At 41.5% G+C, this 12,882-nt stretch overlaps 1 protein-coding gene and 1 pseudogene across 3 annotated transcripts in view; one reads left to right on the top strand and one right to left on the bottom strand.

Moving 5' to 3' along the window:
• Positions 1–12,882, bottom strand: part of LYN (v-yes-1 Yamaguchi sarcoma viral related oncogene homolog) — a 98,918-nt gene that overhangs the window by 76,714 nt on the left and 9,322 nt on the right. For all 3 annotated transcript variants that reach the window (XM_006888841.1, XM_006888842.1, XM_006888843.1), the window contains 3 exons: positions 12,690–12,793; positions 12,042–12,191; positions 10,253–10,405 (listed from right to left, as the gene is read on the bottom strand). In XM_006888841.1, the coding sequence (XP_006888903.1) occupies positions 10,253–10,405; positions 12,042–12,191; positions 12,690–12,793 (407 nt within the window). The remainder of the gene's footprint in view (positions 1–10,252; positions 10,406–12,041; positions 12,192–12,689; positions 12,794–12,882) is intronic.
• On the top strand, positions 3,882–4,322 carry LOC102848397 (annotated as a pseudogene).

Raw genomic sequence — 12,882 nt, 5'->3', positions numbered from 1 at the left:
ACTCGTTGACAGAAATGGAGCTGGAGAGAGAATGATCGAATTTTGCACAATCAATGACTTATTCATAGCAAATACATTTTTAAGAGGCATAAACGCAGGTTATATACCTGGATTTCACCTGATGGCATGCATAGAAATCAGATCGATTACATATGTGGAAAGAACCGCTGGGGGTTTTATAGAGGCAGTTCAATTGCAGGGGAGAAAATTGCCCATCCTATGCCTTGAATATACTAAAGTTATTTCAATAGCTAAGGAGGAATCTTTTACCCCTACTCCCCAGCCAATAGTAAAACAAGAACAACCACAAAAATAATAGCAAAAGGTTCTAGGCCCATATTCTCCATTTTTAAAAGAATTATTCTTTTTTTAAAATTTTCCTTTTCTTTATTAATGTCTTTTCTCTCTCTCTTCCTTTCCTTCTTCCTTTAATATGAGTCTAGATGGTCCTGACTCTTGGGCACCCAGCATGTGTCAGAACAGAATTATACAGGCTGATTTTCCAGGATTAGATGGCCAACTCTCTCTCCCAGGCAACTCTGGGTATACTTGAATCTTTAATTCTTTGGTTAGTAGTCAATGGATTAACTATTTACTTCATCCAGGACTCCAGAAAGAAAAATACAATGAAAAGCCAAGTAACTGTCAATGTCAATAACTTAATAATACACCGATTTTGTACAGGATCCCTGGTAACAGAGTAGATTAAGTGTTGACTGAGGCTGCACCCACCAGAGGCTCCACAGGAAAGAGATGAGGCACTCTGCTCCTGTTAATACTTACAGCTTTGGAAACCCTTAGGGTAGCAGTGAACTATGGCTATCAGTTTTTAATTTTGCAAGATGTCATCATGGATGGATGGGGAACAGGCAACAGGTACTTAAGATTTGTTTTATTATTTTAGGAAATCAAATTGTAGTAAGAAAATCTGCTGCCAGGGACCACTCCAGAGTGCTGAAGAGCAACGATGTCAGTCTAGAGACTGAAGCACACCTCAGTCCAGGCCATGGTCTCAGATCCAGGCCATGGTCTTCCCAATTACTTGCAATGAACCAGAGAGCAAGGAAGACAGAAGAGGAATTGATGCCTTTGAGTTGCAGTGTTGGAAAAGAGTACTGAATATACCATGGACTGCTAAGAAAACTATAGGTCTTTCCTTGACAGTGTGAAACCAAGCTGCTCCTTGGAGGCAAGGATTTTACGACTACATCTCACATACTTTGGGCATGTAGCCAGGAGGAACCAGTCTTTGGAGAAGGATATCATACTTGGAAAGGTTGCAGGACAGAACAGGACAGGAAGACCCCAGCTGAGATGGATTGCCACAGTAATCGGGGTAATAAGGGTAGGTATGTCAGAGACAGTGAGATTGGCTCAGGATAGAGCAGGGTTCTGAGCTATTGTGCACAAGGTTGCTATGAGTCATACTTGACTCAATGGCACATAACAACAACAACAATGTAATTCACAATTTGTTATGATCCACACAGTTAAAGCCTCTGCACAACCAATAGAACACAAGTAAATATCTTTCTGGTGTTCTCTGCTTTCAGTCAAGATCTGACATTAGCAGTGTTATCCCTCATGCCATAGTCTCTTCTGAATCTAACTGGAATTTCTGGCAGTTACCTGATGATGTACTTACTGTTCTAGTTGTTTTTCAATTAAGAAATCAAAACTGGAGCTGCATTGGTAAAATCTGCTGTCAAGGACCTCTCCAAAGTGTTAAAGACTATGAACTGTACAGTTTAAAGAATATGAATTCTTTGAATTATGAATTGTATTCAGTAGAGTTAGTAGATATGTATATGTTGTTGTCATGTACCATCAAGTCAGAACTCACAACTGAACATCCAGCAGTTTTTCACAGGTTGCAAATTACATGAGGGGATATTGCTCATCTTTCTCCCCCAAATCAGCTGGTGGATTCAAACCTCTTGTCCATGGGTTAGCAGTGCAGCTCCTTACCCACAGGATCATTCAGTTTAAAGACTAAGATGCGTCAAATCCAAGCCATGGCATTTTCAATTGCTTCTATGCATTTTAAGTTGGACAGTGAATAACAAAGATCAAAGAATTGATGCTTTTTAATTGTACTGATGGGGAGTATTGAACATAGCATGGACCACCAAAAGAACAAACAAATCTGTCTTGGAGGAAGTAAAACAAGAGTGCTCCTTAGAGGCAAGGATGCTGAGACTTCATCTTGAACATTTCGGGCATGTTGTGAGAAGGGGCCAGTCTTTGGAAAAAGACATCATGCTTGGAAAAGTCAAGTGAGAGAAAAAAGAGGAAGGCACTTACCTAGATGGACTGACAGAGTAACTACCAATACATGACACGACAGAGACTGTGAGGCTGGTACAGAGCAGGGCAAGGTTTAGATGTGCTGTTTGTTGAGTTGCTGGAGTAGCAGCTGACTCGACAGCACCTAACAACAACATACATATACTAGGGAGCTTTGGTGGTCCTGTGGGTAAGGAGTTGACTGCTAACCCATGGACAAGAGGTTTGAATCCACCAGCTGACTTGAGGGAGAAAGATGAGCAATCTCCTCTTACACTATTTGCAACCTGTGAAAAACTGCTGGAAGTTCAGTTTTGAGTTCTGACTTGATGGTACATGACAACAACATATATATATATATATATATATCTACTAACCCTACTGAATATAATTCATAATTCAAAGAATTCATATTCTTTAAAGTATGCACTTTAAAGTGTACAATTCATTGGTTTCTAATCTATTCAGAGTTGTATGATTACTACAAGAATCCATTTTAGAGTATTTTCAGCACCCTCAGAAGATCCTTATGTTCCTTACCAGTCTCTCTTCATTTATTCTAAACCCACACGTCCCACAATACCCAGCAATCACTCACTTAACTTCCTGCCTCTACAGGATTGTTTATTCTATAAAGTTTATTTTATTTTTTTATTTTTTTTAAATTTTATTTTAATAATTTTAATGAACATTTATAGAGATTTTGGATTTCCAGTCATTCATTGTTGCACTTTTCTCCCTGCCCACTCTCCCTCCCACCCCAGTTTGCTTCTCTCTTTGAAAAAGTAAAAGAAAAATTCTTTCTTTGGTATACAATCCCCCCCGCACCCCTCCCACCGCCCCAGGTACTCCACTATGCACCCTTAATTCTGGACTCTTGTGGTAACTATAATACCCTATCATATATCACTTTTAAATCATTCTCTCCCTCATCTGTTTCAATGCAGTATACATAATTTATCCTTTAGACATTTTATAAAGACGTTACTTGGTCCTTTGTGGCTGCTGACAGGCTTCTTTCTTTTAACAGTGTTTTCCAGGTTCATCCGTGTTGTAGCATGTATCAGAACCTCTCTTTAGAATGACTAGCATTCCATGGTATGGAAATAGCACACTTCATCATTTGATAGATATTAGGGTATTTCCATTTTAAGATTATTAAAACCAGGGAGCTCTGGTGGGGAGCTCACTGAAACTCAAAGGCTCCCTAATATTATTCAAAATGTTATTGTTGTTTAGCATCAAGTCAGAACTGAGCCATAGTTGCACCTCTGGTGGGTTTTCAGAGGCAGTAAATTGCACGAGACGAGATTTCACATCTTTCTCCTGAAGAGCAACTGGTGGATCCAAATTAAGTACCTTTATATTGCCAGTGCAATTCCTTACCAGCTCAAAATGGTTAGAGTTTTTAAAAAAGCAAACGACAAGTCAGCAGCGGCGCAGGCGGCGGCGGCACATCGCACTCCGCACCCGGTGCCTTAGCAGCAGTAGCGGCCGCCGCAGAAACAGCAGAGGCACCCCGGCCATCATAGCCCTGAGCTGGTGCAGCCGCCCTTGCTTCCTCTGCGCCCCCCCCATCGCCCGTCGCTGGCACCATGGCTGATCAGCTGACTGAAGACCAGATCGCTGAATTCAAGGAAGCTTTCTCCCTATTCGAGAAGGATGGTGACGGCACCATCACAACAAAGGAACTTGGAACCGTCATGAGTCAGAATCCAACAGAAGCGGAATTACAGGATATGATCAATGACGTGGATGCCGACGGCAATGGCACCATTGACTTCCCAGAATTTTTTACTATGATGGCTAGAAAAATGAAAGACACAGACAGTGAAGAAGAAATCCGTGAAGCGTTCCGAGTCTTTGACAAGGATGGCAATGGTTACATCAGTGCGGCAGAGCTACGTCATGTCATGACAAACTTAGGAGAAAAACTAACAGATGAAGAAGTAGATGAAATGATCAGAGAAGCAGACATCGACGGGGATGGACAGGTCAACTATGAAGAATTCATACAGATGATGACTGCAAAATGAAGACCTACTTTCAACTCCTTTCCCCTGCCTCTAGAAGAATCAAATTGAATCTTTTACTTACCTCTTGCAAAAAAAGAAAAAAGAGAAGAAAAAAGTTCATTTATTCATTCTGTTTCTGTATAGCAAAACTGAATGTCAAAAGTACCTTCTGTCCACACACACACAAAATCTGCATGTATTGGTTGGTGGTCCTGTCCCCTAAAGATCAAGCTACACATCAGTTTTACAATATAAGTAGTTGTACTACCTTAATGATAAAGAAGCACTTAGTGGACTCCTTCAAGTTCCATTTGCTAATGATTAATACACTGGGCTGGCCACTTTTTCATGCATGCAGCTTGACGATTGAGCACAGTCAGGCATTTGTATTAAAAACAAAAACAAAAACAAAAACAACTGAAAAAAAACCCCCAAAATTCAAAACCTGCTCAAATTGGGATTAGTTCAATTTGTTTAGTATAAATTGTCTCTTAATAGCTGGTTAACCGAAAACAAAACACATTTGAAATTGGTTTGCCTCCGGATGACGTGGGACGTGGATGGAGGATAGAGAGCCCGGTGAGACGGGGCCCCACTGGTAGGACAGTCCTGGTACCCTGCCGTGTGCTACCCCGTGATGACTGACACACCCTGGTGGTATGCCTGCCTGCCTGTGCTGGCTTAGTGTCGGCATTGTGCTAGAGTGAGATGGGGGGCTCAGGCTGCCACTGTCCACACAAAAAGTTTGGTTTGTTTTTTTTTTTTTAAAAGAAACCTTTTACCAAGAGAGCCTCTTTGGACTCTCTGTTTTAAAAACCCTCGATCTGTGACTTGGAGCTGGCAGAGGAGGCCTTCAGCACACCCGTCACCGTTGCTGTTCAAGAAATTAACGATTCACGTCCATTCCAAGCTGTAAATACTAGTTGTTGTTTTTGGGATTTTTTTGTTTTGTTTTCCAATAAAAGACCATTAACTTAAAAAAAAAAGCAAACGACTTGTGCTGATTGGAGAAAGTTTGGGTAGTCTCTCCCATTTATCTGCTTTAGAGCCTTTGCTCTGATCTGATTATATTCTTATGATAATAAAATTAAGTACAAGCCGTTATCAAATCTCAATCATTATCAATCAAATCATTATCAATTGCAAACATAATGGCGATTTGGCTCCCTGACTAAAAGAGAATATAGCTATGAAGAGAGTCATACAAATGTCTTGCTTTCCCACTATGTCTGCATTATACTGTAGTTTAGTAGGTGTGTGATAACAATATGAAGAATTGAAATGTGAGAATTACCAAATGTAATTCTGAAATGAAATTATCACATTCAGCTGGGAAATCGGAGTCACCAGACTTGCTAACCCTGATAGTGCAGGGCTGCCTCAAAGCGTCAATTTGTAAAAAAATATTGGCAAAGTGCAATAAAATAAGGTATGCCTCGGCTTAATAACAACATGTTTCTGGAACATGTTGACTGCACCAGGTGTTTCTACACCATCCATTCAATTCTCACACTACCCCCTACAAGTTGGCTGGACTGCCCCAGGTCTACATGATTAAGAACAATTCTCTAAAATGAAAGCACATTTAACATATGGCCCAGCAGAAGTCCATCAGCAGAGTAGGGTGAAAAATGGAAAGGAGGCATTAGTGCATGTGGAATTAGAAGCATGAGACTTTCTCAGTCCCAGAAAGGACCAGTGTGCTTCAGCTGTAGGGGAGGGAATTCAGGCCACCTGAACCACCCAGGAGGTGCTGAGGCTGCAGGCTGGTTGACTCAGAAGTGGCCCTGGAGGAACTTGCAGAAGCCACCAGGTTGCTTGCTTTTTGCCTAAGCAAATTTTAAAAATGCAAGAGGGCTATCACAATCACAATCTCCCTCCCTTTAAATGGATCGCTTCTCAGATCGGTCTAACCACTTTCCTATCTCTATGATCACGCATTCTAACCTTCTAGCACTGCTGCTCCTGGACAATTAAAAGGATGAATTGAAGTCGGCCTGACACTCCTGGAAGGTGCACTGACAAACTGCAGACAGGAGCATTGGGAGAGCTGGCTGCAACCACACGTTTTCTTCAGACGTCATTGCTATGAGATGCTATCAAGCTGACTGGGTCTCATAGCAGCCCTATGAAGAGTTCAGAACCTTGCCCTTTCCTGAGATATATATCCTCACGATCTGTCACGCTCAACCTCACTGTGCTGGTCTCTGTGTTGGTTCATCTTGAGGTTTTTCCTCTCTTTCTCTGACCCTCCATTTTTATAGTATAACGTTTTTCTCTAAAGACTAGGTCCCCCTAAAAATATGTCTAAAGCAAATGAAGTGAAGTTTCACCAGCTTTGCCTATAAGGAACACTACAGTTGCACTTCCTCTGAGACAGATTTGTTTGATCTTTTGGCAGTCCATGGAATATTCAATACTCTTCTCCAACACCACAGTTCAAAAGCATTGATTCTTCTGTCATCCTTACTCACTGTCCAACTTTCTGATGCTTAGGAAGCAATTCAAAGTACCATGGCTGACTTAGATCAGATGCACTTCTGTCTTTTCTTTGACTCTTGCTCTTTATAACTGTGGCGAGGTCCTTGACAGCCAACTTCCTCTGTGTATCATGTGAATAAATGTTTTAAGTAGCATTGTTGTTGGTTGCTGTTGTTGATTGCCTTCAAGTTGAGCACTATTCATAGTGACCCTATGAACAAAAGGCCTGAAGCCCCTCTACAACTATCAACATTTATCAAAGTTCACAGAGTTTTCAGAGGCATGTTGTTTAGGAAGTGGAAGCCTCTTTTGCTTCCAATAAGTAGCATTACTGAAATATAATTCACATGTATGAAATTTACTCAAGCTATTGGATCTGAATGGACTTAGTTCACTGATTTCTCAGGTACAAGCAGGATGAAGTTAGAGTCTTTTGTCCTTCTTTCCTAGTGAAACATTGTTGGTAAATTGGAATAAACTTCCAAATCACCACATTTTTATGGGTGACTGTGTTTTTGAGTAGGCAAGCATGGAAAGATTAAGTAGCCACGACTTTTCACTTCATGCCAGTTACGTAATTTCTACAGCAGCAGTATGCACTGGAAGGAATAGTCAGTTTGGATTCTTGATTAAAATTGAGGAAAATCCATTAAATATAGCTTCCAGAAATTGCAAATATAGTAAAATAAAAATAATAACAAATATTTTGAGTCAAGGTCTTTGGAAAACGTTTTAGGGGTGTAATCTCAATCCACCTTTCTAGCACAGTTGTCCACCTATTCTACTGAGGAGGAAACTGAGGTTTCCACTCCTACCACCACTGAGTCAGTTCCAACTCTAATGAACCCAAAGGACAGAACAGAACTGTCCCATGGGGTTTCCAAAGCTGGAAACCTTTGTGGAAACAGATTGCCATATATTTCTCTCACAGAGCAGCAGGAAGGTTCAAACTGCTGACCATTTGGTTAGCATTAAAGTGCTTCAACTATTGTGTCACCAGGGTTCCATTAAACCAAGGCTTATTATTGCTGTGAGGCTTTATCAACTCAGCTCTGTCTCATACCGACCCTATGCACAACAGAGACACATGCCTCCTCACAATCTCTTCCACTCTGACATCCAGTGTTGGAGCCGCTCTGCTGGTCCCTCCCAGTGAGTGCCTTCCTCTTTTTCACGGACCATTAAGCAAGGTCTCACTTGATAACAAGCCCAAAGGGCAAGAGACATTCTCCACTCAAAGGCATGATAAGCATATATGAGAGAGCACACAGATGAAATTACCTGCCAATACTCTTGATGGAGTGCTGATGGCCTAGTGGCAAGAAGCTGCACTCCAGTCCTTAAGGCACGCGGTTCAAGGCCACAAGCTGCTCCACAGGATGTGTAATCTCCTCTTGTTCAATTAACTAACTGCCTTTGAAAACCCACCGGGGTGTCAGCTATGGGTCAGTTCTGACTCTACAGTACACAACACAATAACGCTCTTGATGGAGAGAGAAGTCTTGATGTGGGAGGTCAGGAAAAGAAGACAGGAGTTGCTGATTACTGAAATGAGTTGGGAAGACATACTCAGTCTCATCATTCTCAAGTCTAACAAACATTCTGGCTGCACTTCTTCCAAGATGGATTTGTTTGTTCTTCTGGTAATCCATATTCAATATTCTTACAAACACAACTCCAAGGCATCAATTCTTCATCAGCCTTACTTATTCATTGCCCAGCTTTTGCATGCATTTCATAGAGATAGAAGGCAGACTGGTGGTTGCCAGGAAATGACGTGTACCTGAAATTTACGGCTGACTGGTTCTGAGAGATGCCAATCAAAATGATGATGGTGCAATGACATTCTTACCCTGAGCTGTAATTCTGTACTCTATTCCCAGCGTTGTCAGAGTCCATTCAAGTCTGTGTCAGTATCCACAGGGCTTAGCGGCACTTGGGGTGAAGTGGTGGCAGCACAACACACTGGACAGGGCTGTGACCCCAGACATCAAGACTGTAGAGGAGAAAGCCTTCCTTCACAGATCTCAGGACGCAGAAATGAACTCCCGCTCGGCTGCAACATACTGGAAAAGCCTTTCATTTCTAGTCAGCAGGAGCTCCTGGAGGTTTTCTTAAGCTGCCTCCCCCTTCTTGCTTCAGAAATCCTGTCGTCTTGCACTTGACAAAGTTTACATAAAAAAGGTGACCTAGTAAAATGGGTGTGACCCAACTCGCTACCCTCCTAGAAGTAATTACACTTTTAATTACAACCATGAATAAATATGACACTTTGTTTCTTTGTTATATCACAGAAGAAACAGAATTTACTTTGAAAATGCTAGAAAAGTCAGAAAAAAACATCGAGTTCCTGAGAGCAAACCATTGCTACTTTTTAGTGTACTTCTTGCAAGGTGAGAGTCACTATTTAAACTGAGAAGTATTCCATTCAGGGTGGAATTTGGACCTTTCTAAGGTTAATTCTTGGACAACCTCCATATTGTAATAAATGTGATAGTTCCTATTAAGTCCACTGATAAAAGTCAAACTCATACTGACCCTCCATCATGTGTCCAAGGCAGCACAGCTTTTTTTTTTCCAAAGAGACTGATGACGTGACTATTTCTGTTGTAGGAAGAACAGTTTCAACATTGGAAGCCACGTGTTCCCTTTCCAATCACACAAAACATGGAATTCTTCAAGAGTCTGGATGTCATCCTTGTGCAGGGCCTAATCTTCTTTGCAGTGTTCCAAAGTTAGTGTATGTGCTGCCAAAGCGAGCATAAGGCTGCACACCTTAATGGGAAGAGACTTCCCATCTTTCTCCCAAAATGACCCTGACGGATTTGAACCACTGGAGCTTCACCATCTCTGGTTAGCAGCACAACAAGCTGTGGACAATGCCGCCAGAGCTCCCTGAAAAGGCTACTGGTAAGGAGGCTCTTAAACTCAATACACTTTCCCAAAGACAGAAGTAATTTTCCAGCAGTTAACATGGGTGTCAGAGAACAGGGCAATGAGAGAAGCATGATGGATGAGAAGAAGTCCTCTTCTATAAGAAGCTCTGGCAGTGTAGTGCATTAACAAAGCAGCTGCCAATCAAAGGGTCTGTGGTTCAAATCCACCAAGCACTCTTGAGATAGAAAGATGCACAGTTTCCTTCTGTGAGGATTTATAGCCTCAGAATCACAATGGAAGCTTGCCATAAGACAGAGATGACTCAGCAGCGGTGAGTCTGGCTTTCCTGGCTTACCTTCTCCTATAAATGCTAACTCTAAAGGAGAAGTACTAAGCTGCAGAGGAAAGAAAGAGTCTAAGCACACAGCTTGTGAAAGCTCTCTGTAGGCCAGCTCCTAGCGAGAGAAAAGCAAAAGAAATGAGCCTTCTGACCAGTTCTGTGCTGGCCAAGAAAAAAACATGCAGGAACTGGCCTGTGCCCTTCTGCTCCTGCTGTTGCCTCCAGAGTGGACGCATACAGAGCTCACACTCACCCATCCAGACCTCTCCAAACTGGCCCGCACCCAGCCTCTTCATCAACTTAATGGACTCCCGCGGGATTTCCCAGGCGTCTTTATCCCATGGTTTCTGTGGTTTGGGACTGATGCACGCCTTCTCCAGTCTTCTGCACAGGCCATCCGACTGCTCTAAGGTGAAAGGAAAAATCAAGTTTAAAATTTGAAACAAACAAAAAAAGTAGTATTTTGTATCTTACCAGCATCTGTAAAGAAAAACTTGGATAGTCTTATATATTCATTCCAATTGCCACAGTCTATGAATCTATAATGCTATGGGTCTTCTTTCACCTAACATTTGAAATTCTGAAACACATCTCACTCACTCATTCACTCACTGCTGCTAAGCGGGAATGGACTCAGCTGACCCTCCGTTAGGTTTCTGAAGCTATAAATCTTCTGGGATGAGATTAGCCTTCTTTCTTCTAAGGGGCCGCAGATGGATTGGAACCACCAGTGAGGCATAGCCTTTGGGTGAGCAACACAACTCCTTATGAACTAGGCTACCAGCAGATTCATTAAATAGAAAATATAACTTAAATTTAAAATTAGTGTGGCTAACATAATGGAGTCCCTGGATAGAGGAAATGGTTTAAGTGTTTGATTAGCTGGAGAATCAAATGTACTCAGAGAAATCTCAAAATTGCTGGCATTTTTCTTCCAAAGGTCACATCTTTGAAAATTCTGAGTCCATTTCTACTTGTGCCAGGTGAGATCTCCATGAGTCAAAACTGATTTGACAGAAATTTGATTAACTGTTAATAAATAAAAGAATAACTACAAATGAAACCAACAAGCAGAGGCCAACAGGTGGTCCCACTGAACACCATGTGGTGTGCGATTAATAAACGCTTGTCAGCACTACAGGGCACAGAGGCAGAGACTTGGCACGCACGTCACTGGATGCCCAGCCCCCAGGACAAGGCTGGGCACCAGCAAGCACTCTACACATGTGTTGGGTGAATTAGCCAGGGAGGATGACAGGAAGTTTCGGAGGGGTGGACAAACCCTAGGCACTGTGCTCTGTCCAAATCTCAGCTCAGTTTATATACTTGTCACACATCTTCCCCAAGACAAAGGGGTAGAATAAGTAGTGGTAACAACTATCTTCTGCTATCTGTTTCAGCCACACAAGGAATGAACATGAAGGCCTGTCCTGGCTTCAGTTAGCAGGGCTGGAGAGGGACACTGGGGACAGATGCTCTTTAACCCACCACGGTCAGATACTTTGTTCTTTTGTTGTTGCTAGTTTTTCTTCCATTTTACCAGAACTGCTTTTACATAAGTGTACACATGGACATATACACACTCACACACACACAGATCTACAGAGAGAAAGAAGCCAGCCAGTCTCTGTTCCTAGTTCAGTTAAAAATGTATGCACAATATGTAAATAATATTCATTTCTTTCTCAACAATATCTCATTGTAAATTCTCAAACAGGAGTAATGGTAAGAAGGACTGGGATAATTATTCTTGAAGATCAAATTTTACTTAGAATTGATATTTAAAGGAAAATTATAGTATAATTTCCTTGGATAAAAATACAATGTATAAAAACTTTAATGTAAACATAATGCTGAACGTTGCTGCTATTAGCTGTCACCGAGGTCAGTTCTGACCCGCGGTGACCTCACACATAAGAGCACAGCCTTACCCAGTCTCTTACCATCATCCTTATCACTGCTAAGTTCCAGCCCACTGCTGCTGCTATGGTGCATGTCTCATAATAAAACTACTTTATTTGTCCCTCTGCAGTTTCACTTACTCTGATAATGCTTAATCATGTCACTGATGCAGGGGAAGGTGATTCGTGGAGAGATATAGTAACCCCCATTGTCCAGACTTCGGATTTTGTAGTGCTTAATCACATCGCCCTGCACAGGGTCATAATCCCTGACAGATAGAGAGAAGCTTCCTGTGAGAGAAAAAAAATGTAAGTGAAGTTACACTTCTGGTTTACCAGTAGCACATTCACATCACTGCGGTAGGCATCCTACAAAGGAAATATACCCCAAATACACAGTAAGCTGTATATAAGGCATAATTATGAAAGTCTTAAAAAAATCTAGTTGACAAGCTAGCATTTTGTTTGCGATGGAATTCACCAACATGTTCTTTCCCTTCTTCATTTTATTTATTCTTTACTATTATATTTCAGAGTCAAAGTTTTCTTGAGTCTATTAAAATTTGGGGATTTGCTCTACATAACAAGGGGCGTAGCAAATATAAAGTATGGGAAGAAATGGCCATAATTATATTAACTTTTCCTTTCAGTTATAAAACAAGTAACAGGAGTTTCTTCTTTGTTATTCAACTCTAAAACTTCCACATAGTGTTTAATTGTGTAATTCCAGACAAGTTTCAGAAAATGATCTTCTATACGTGCTCAGCAGGAGACGGAACCACTTCCTACCTTTCAGTGTCTCACTTTCTCTGATGAGAAAGGCCCCCACGCTGTTTCCTGGGGCCAGAAGCTGTCTTTCAGCATCTTTCCTTGTGATATCCTTAAAAAACCACCTGAAAAGACATTTTTAACCTGTCATAGATCTCACATTCCAGGGAGAGAGAAGGGAAAGAGCAGGTGAGACATGGGATGCAGCAGAAGG

The sequence above is a fragment of the Elephantulus edwardii genome, unplaced genomic scaffold (genome assembly GCF_000299155.1).
Source record: "Elephantulus edwardii isolate Elephantulus edwardi_28Jun2011 unplaced genomic scaffold, EleEdw1.0 scaffold00072, whole genome shotgun sequence".
Classification (NCBI taxonomy): domain Eukaryota; kingdom Metazoa; phylum Chordata; class Mammalia; order Macroscelidea; family Macroscelididae; genus Elephantulus; species Elephantulus edwardii.
Note: the sequence above shows the minus strand (reverse complement) of the source record. Positions and strands in the feature narration are given on the sequence as shown.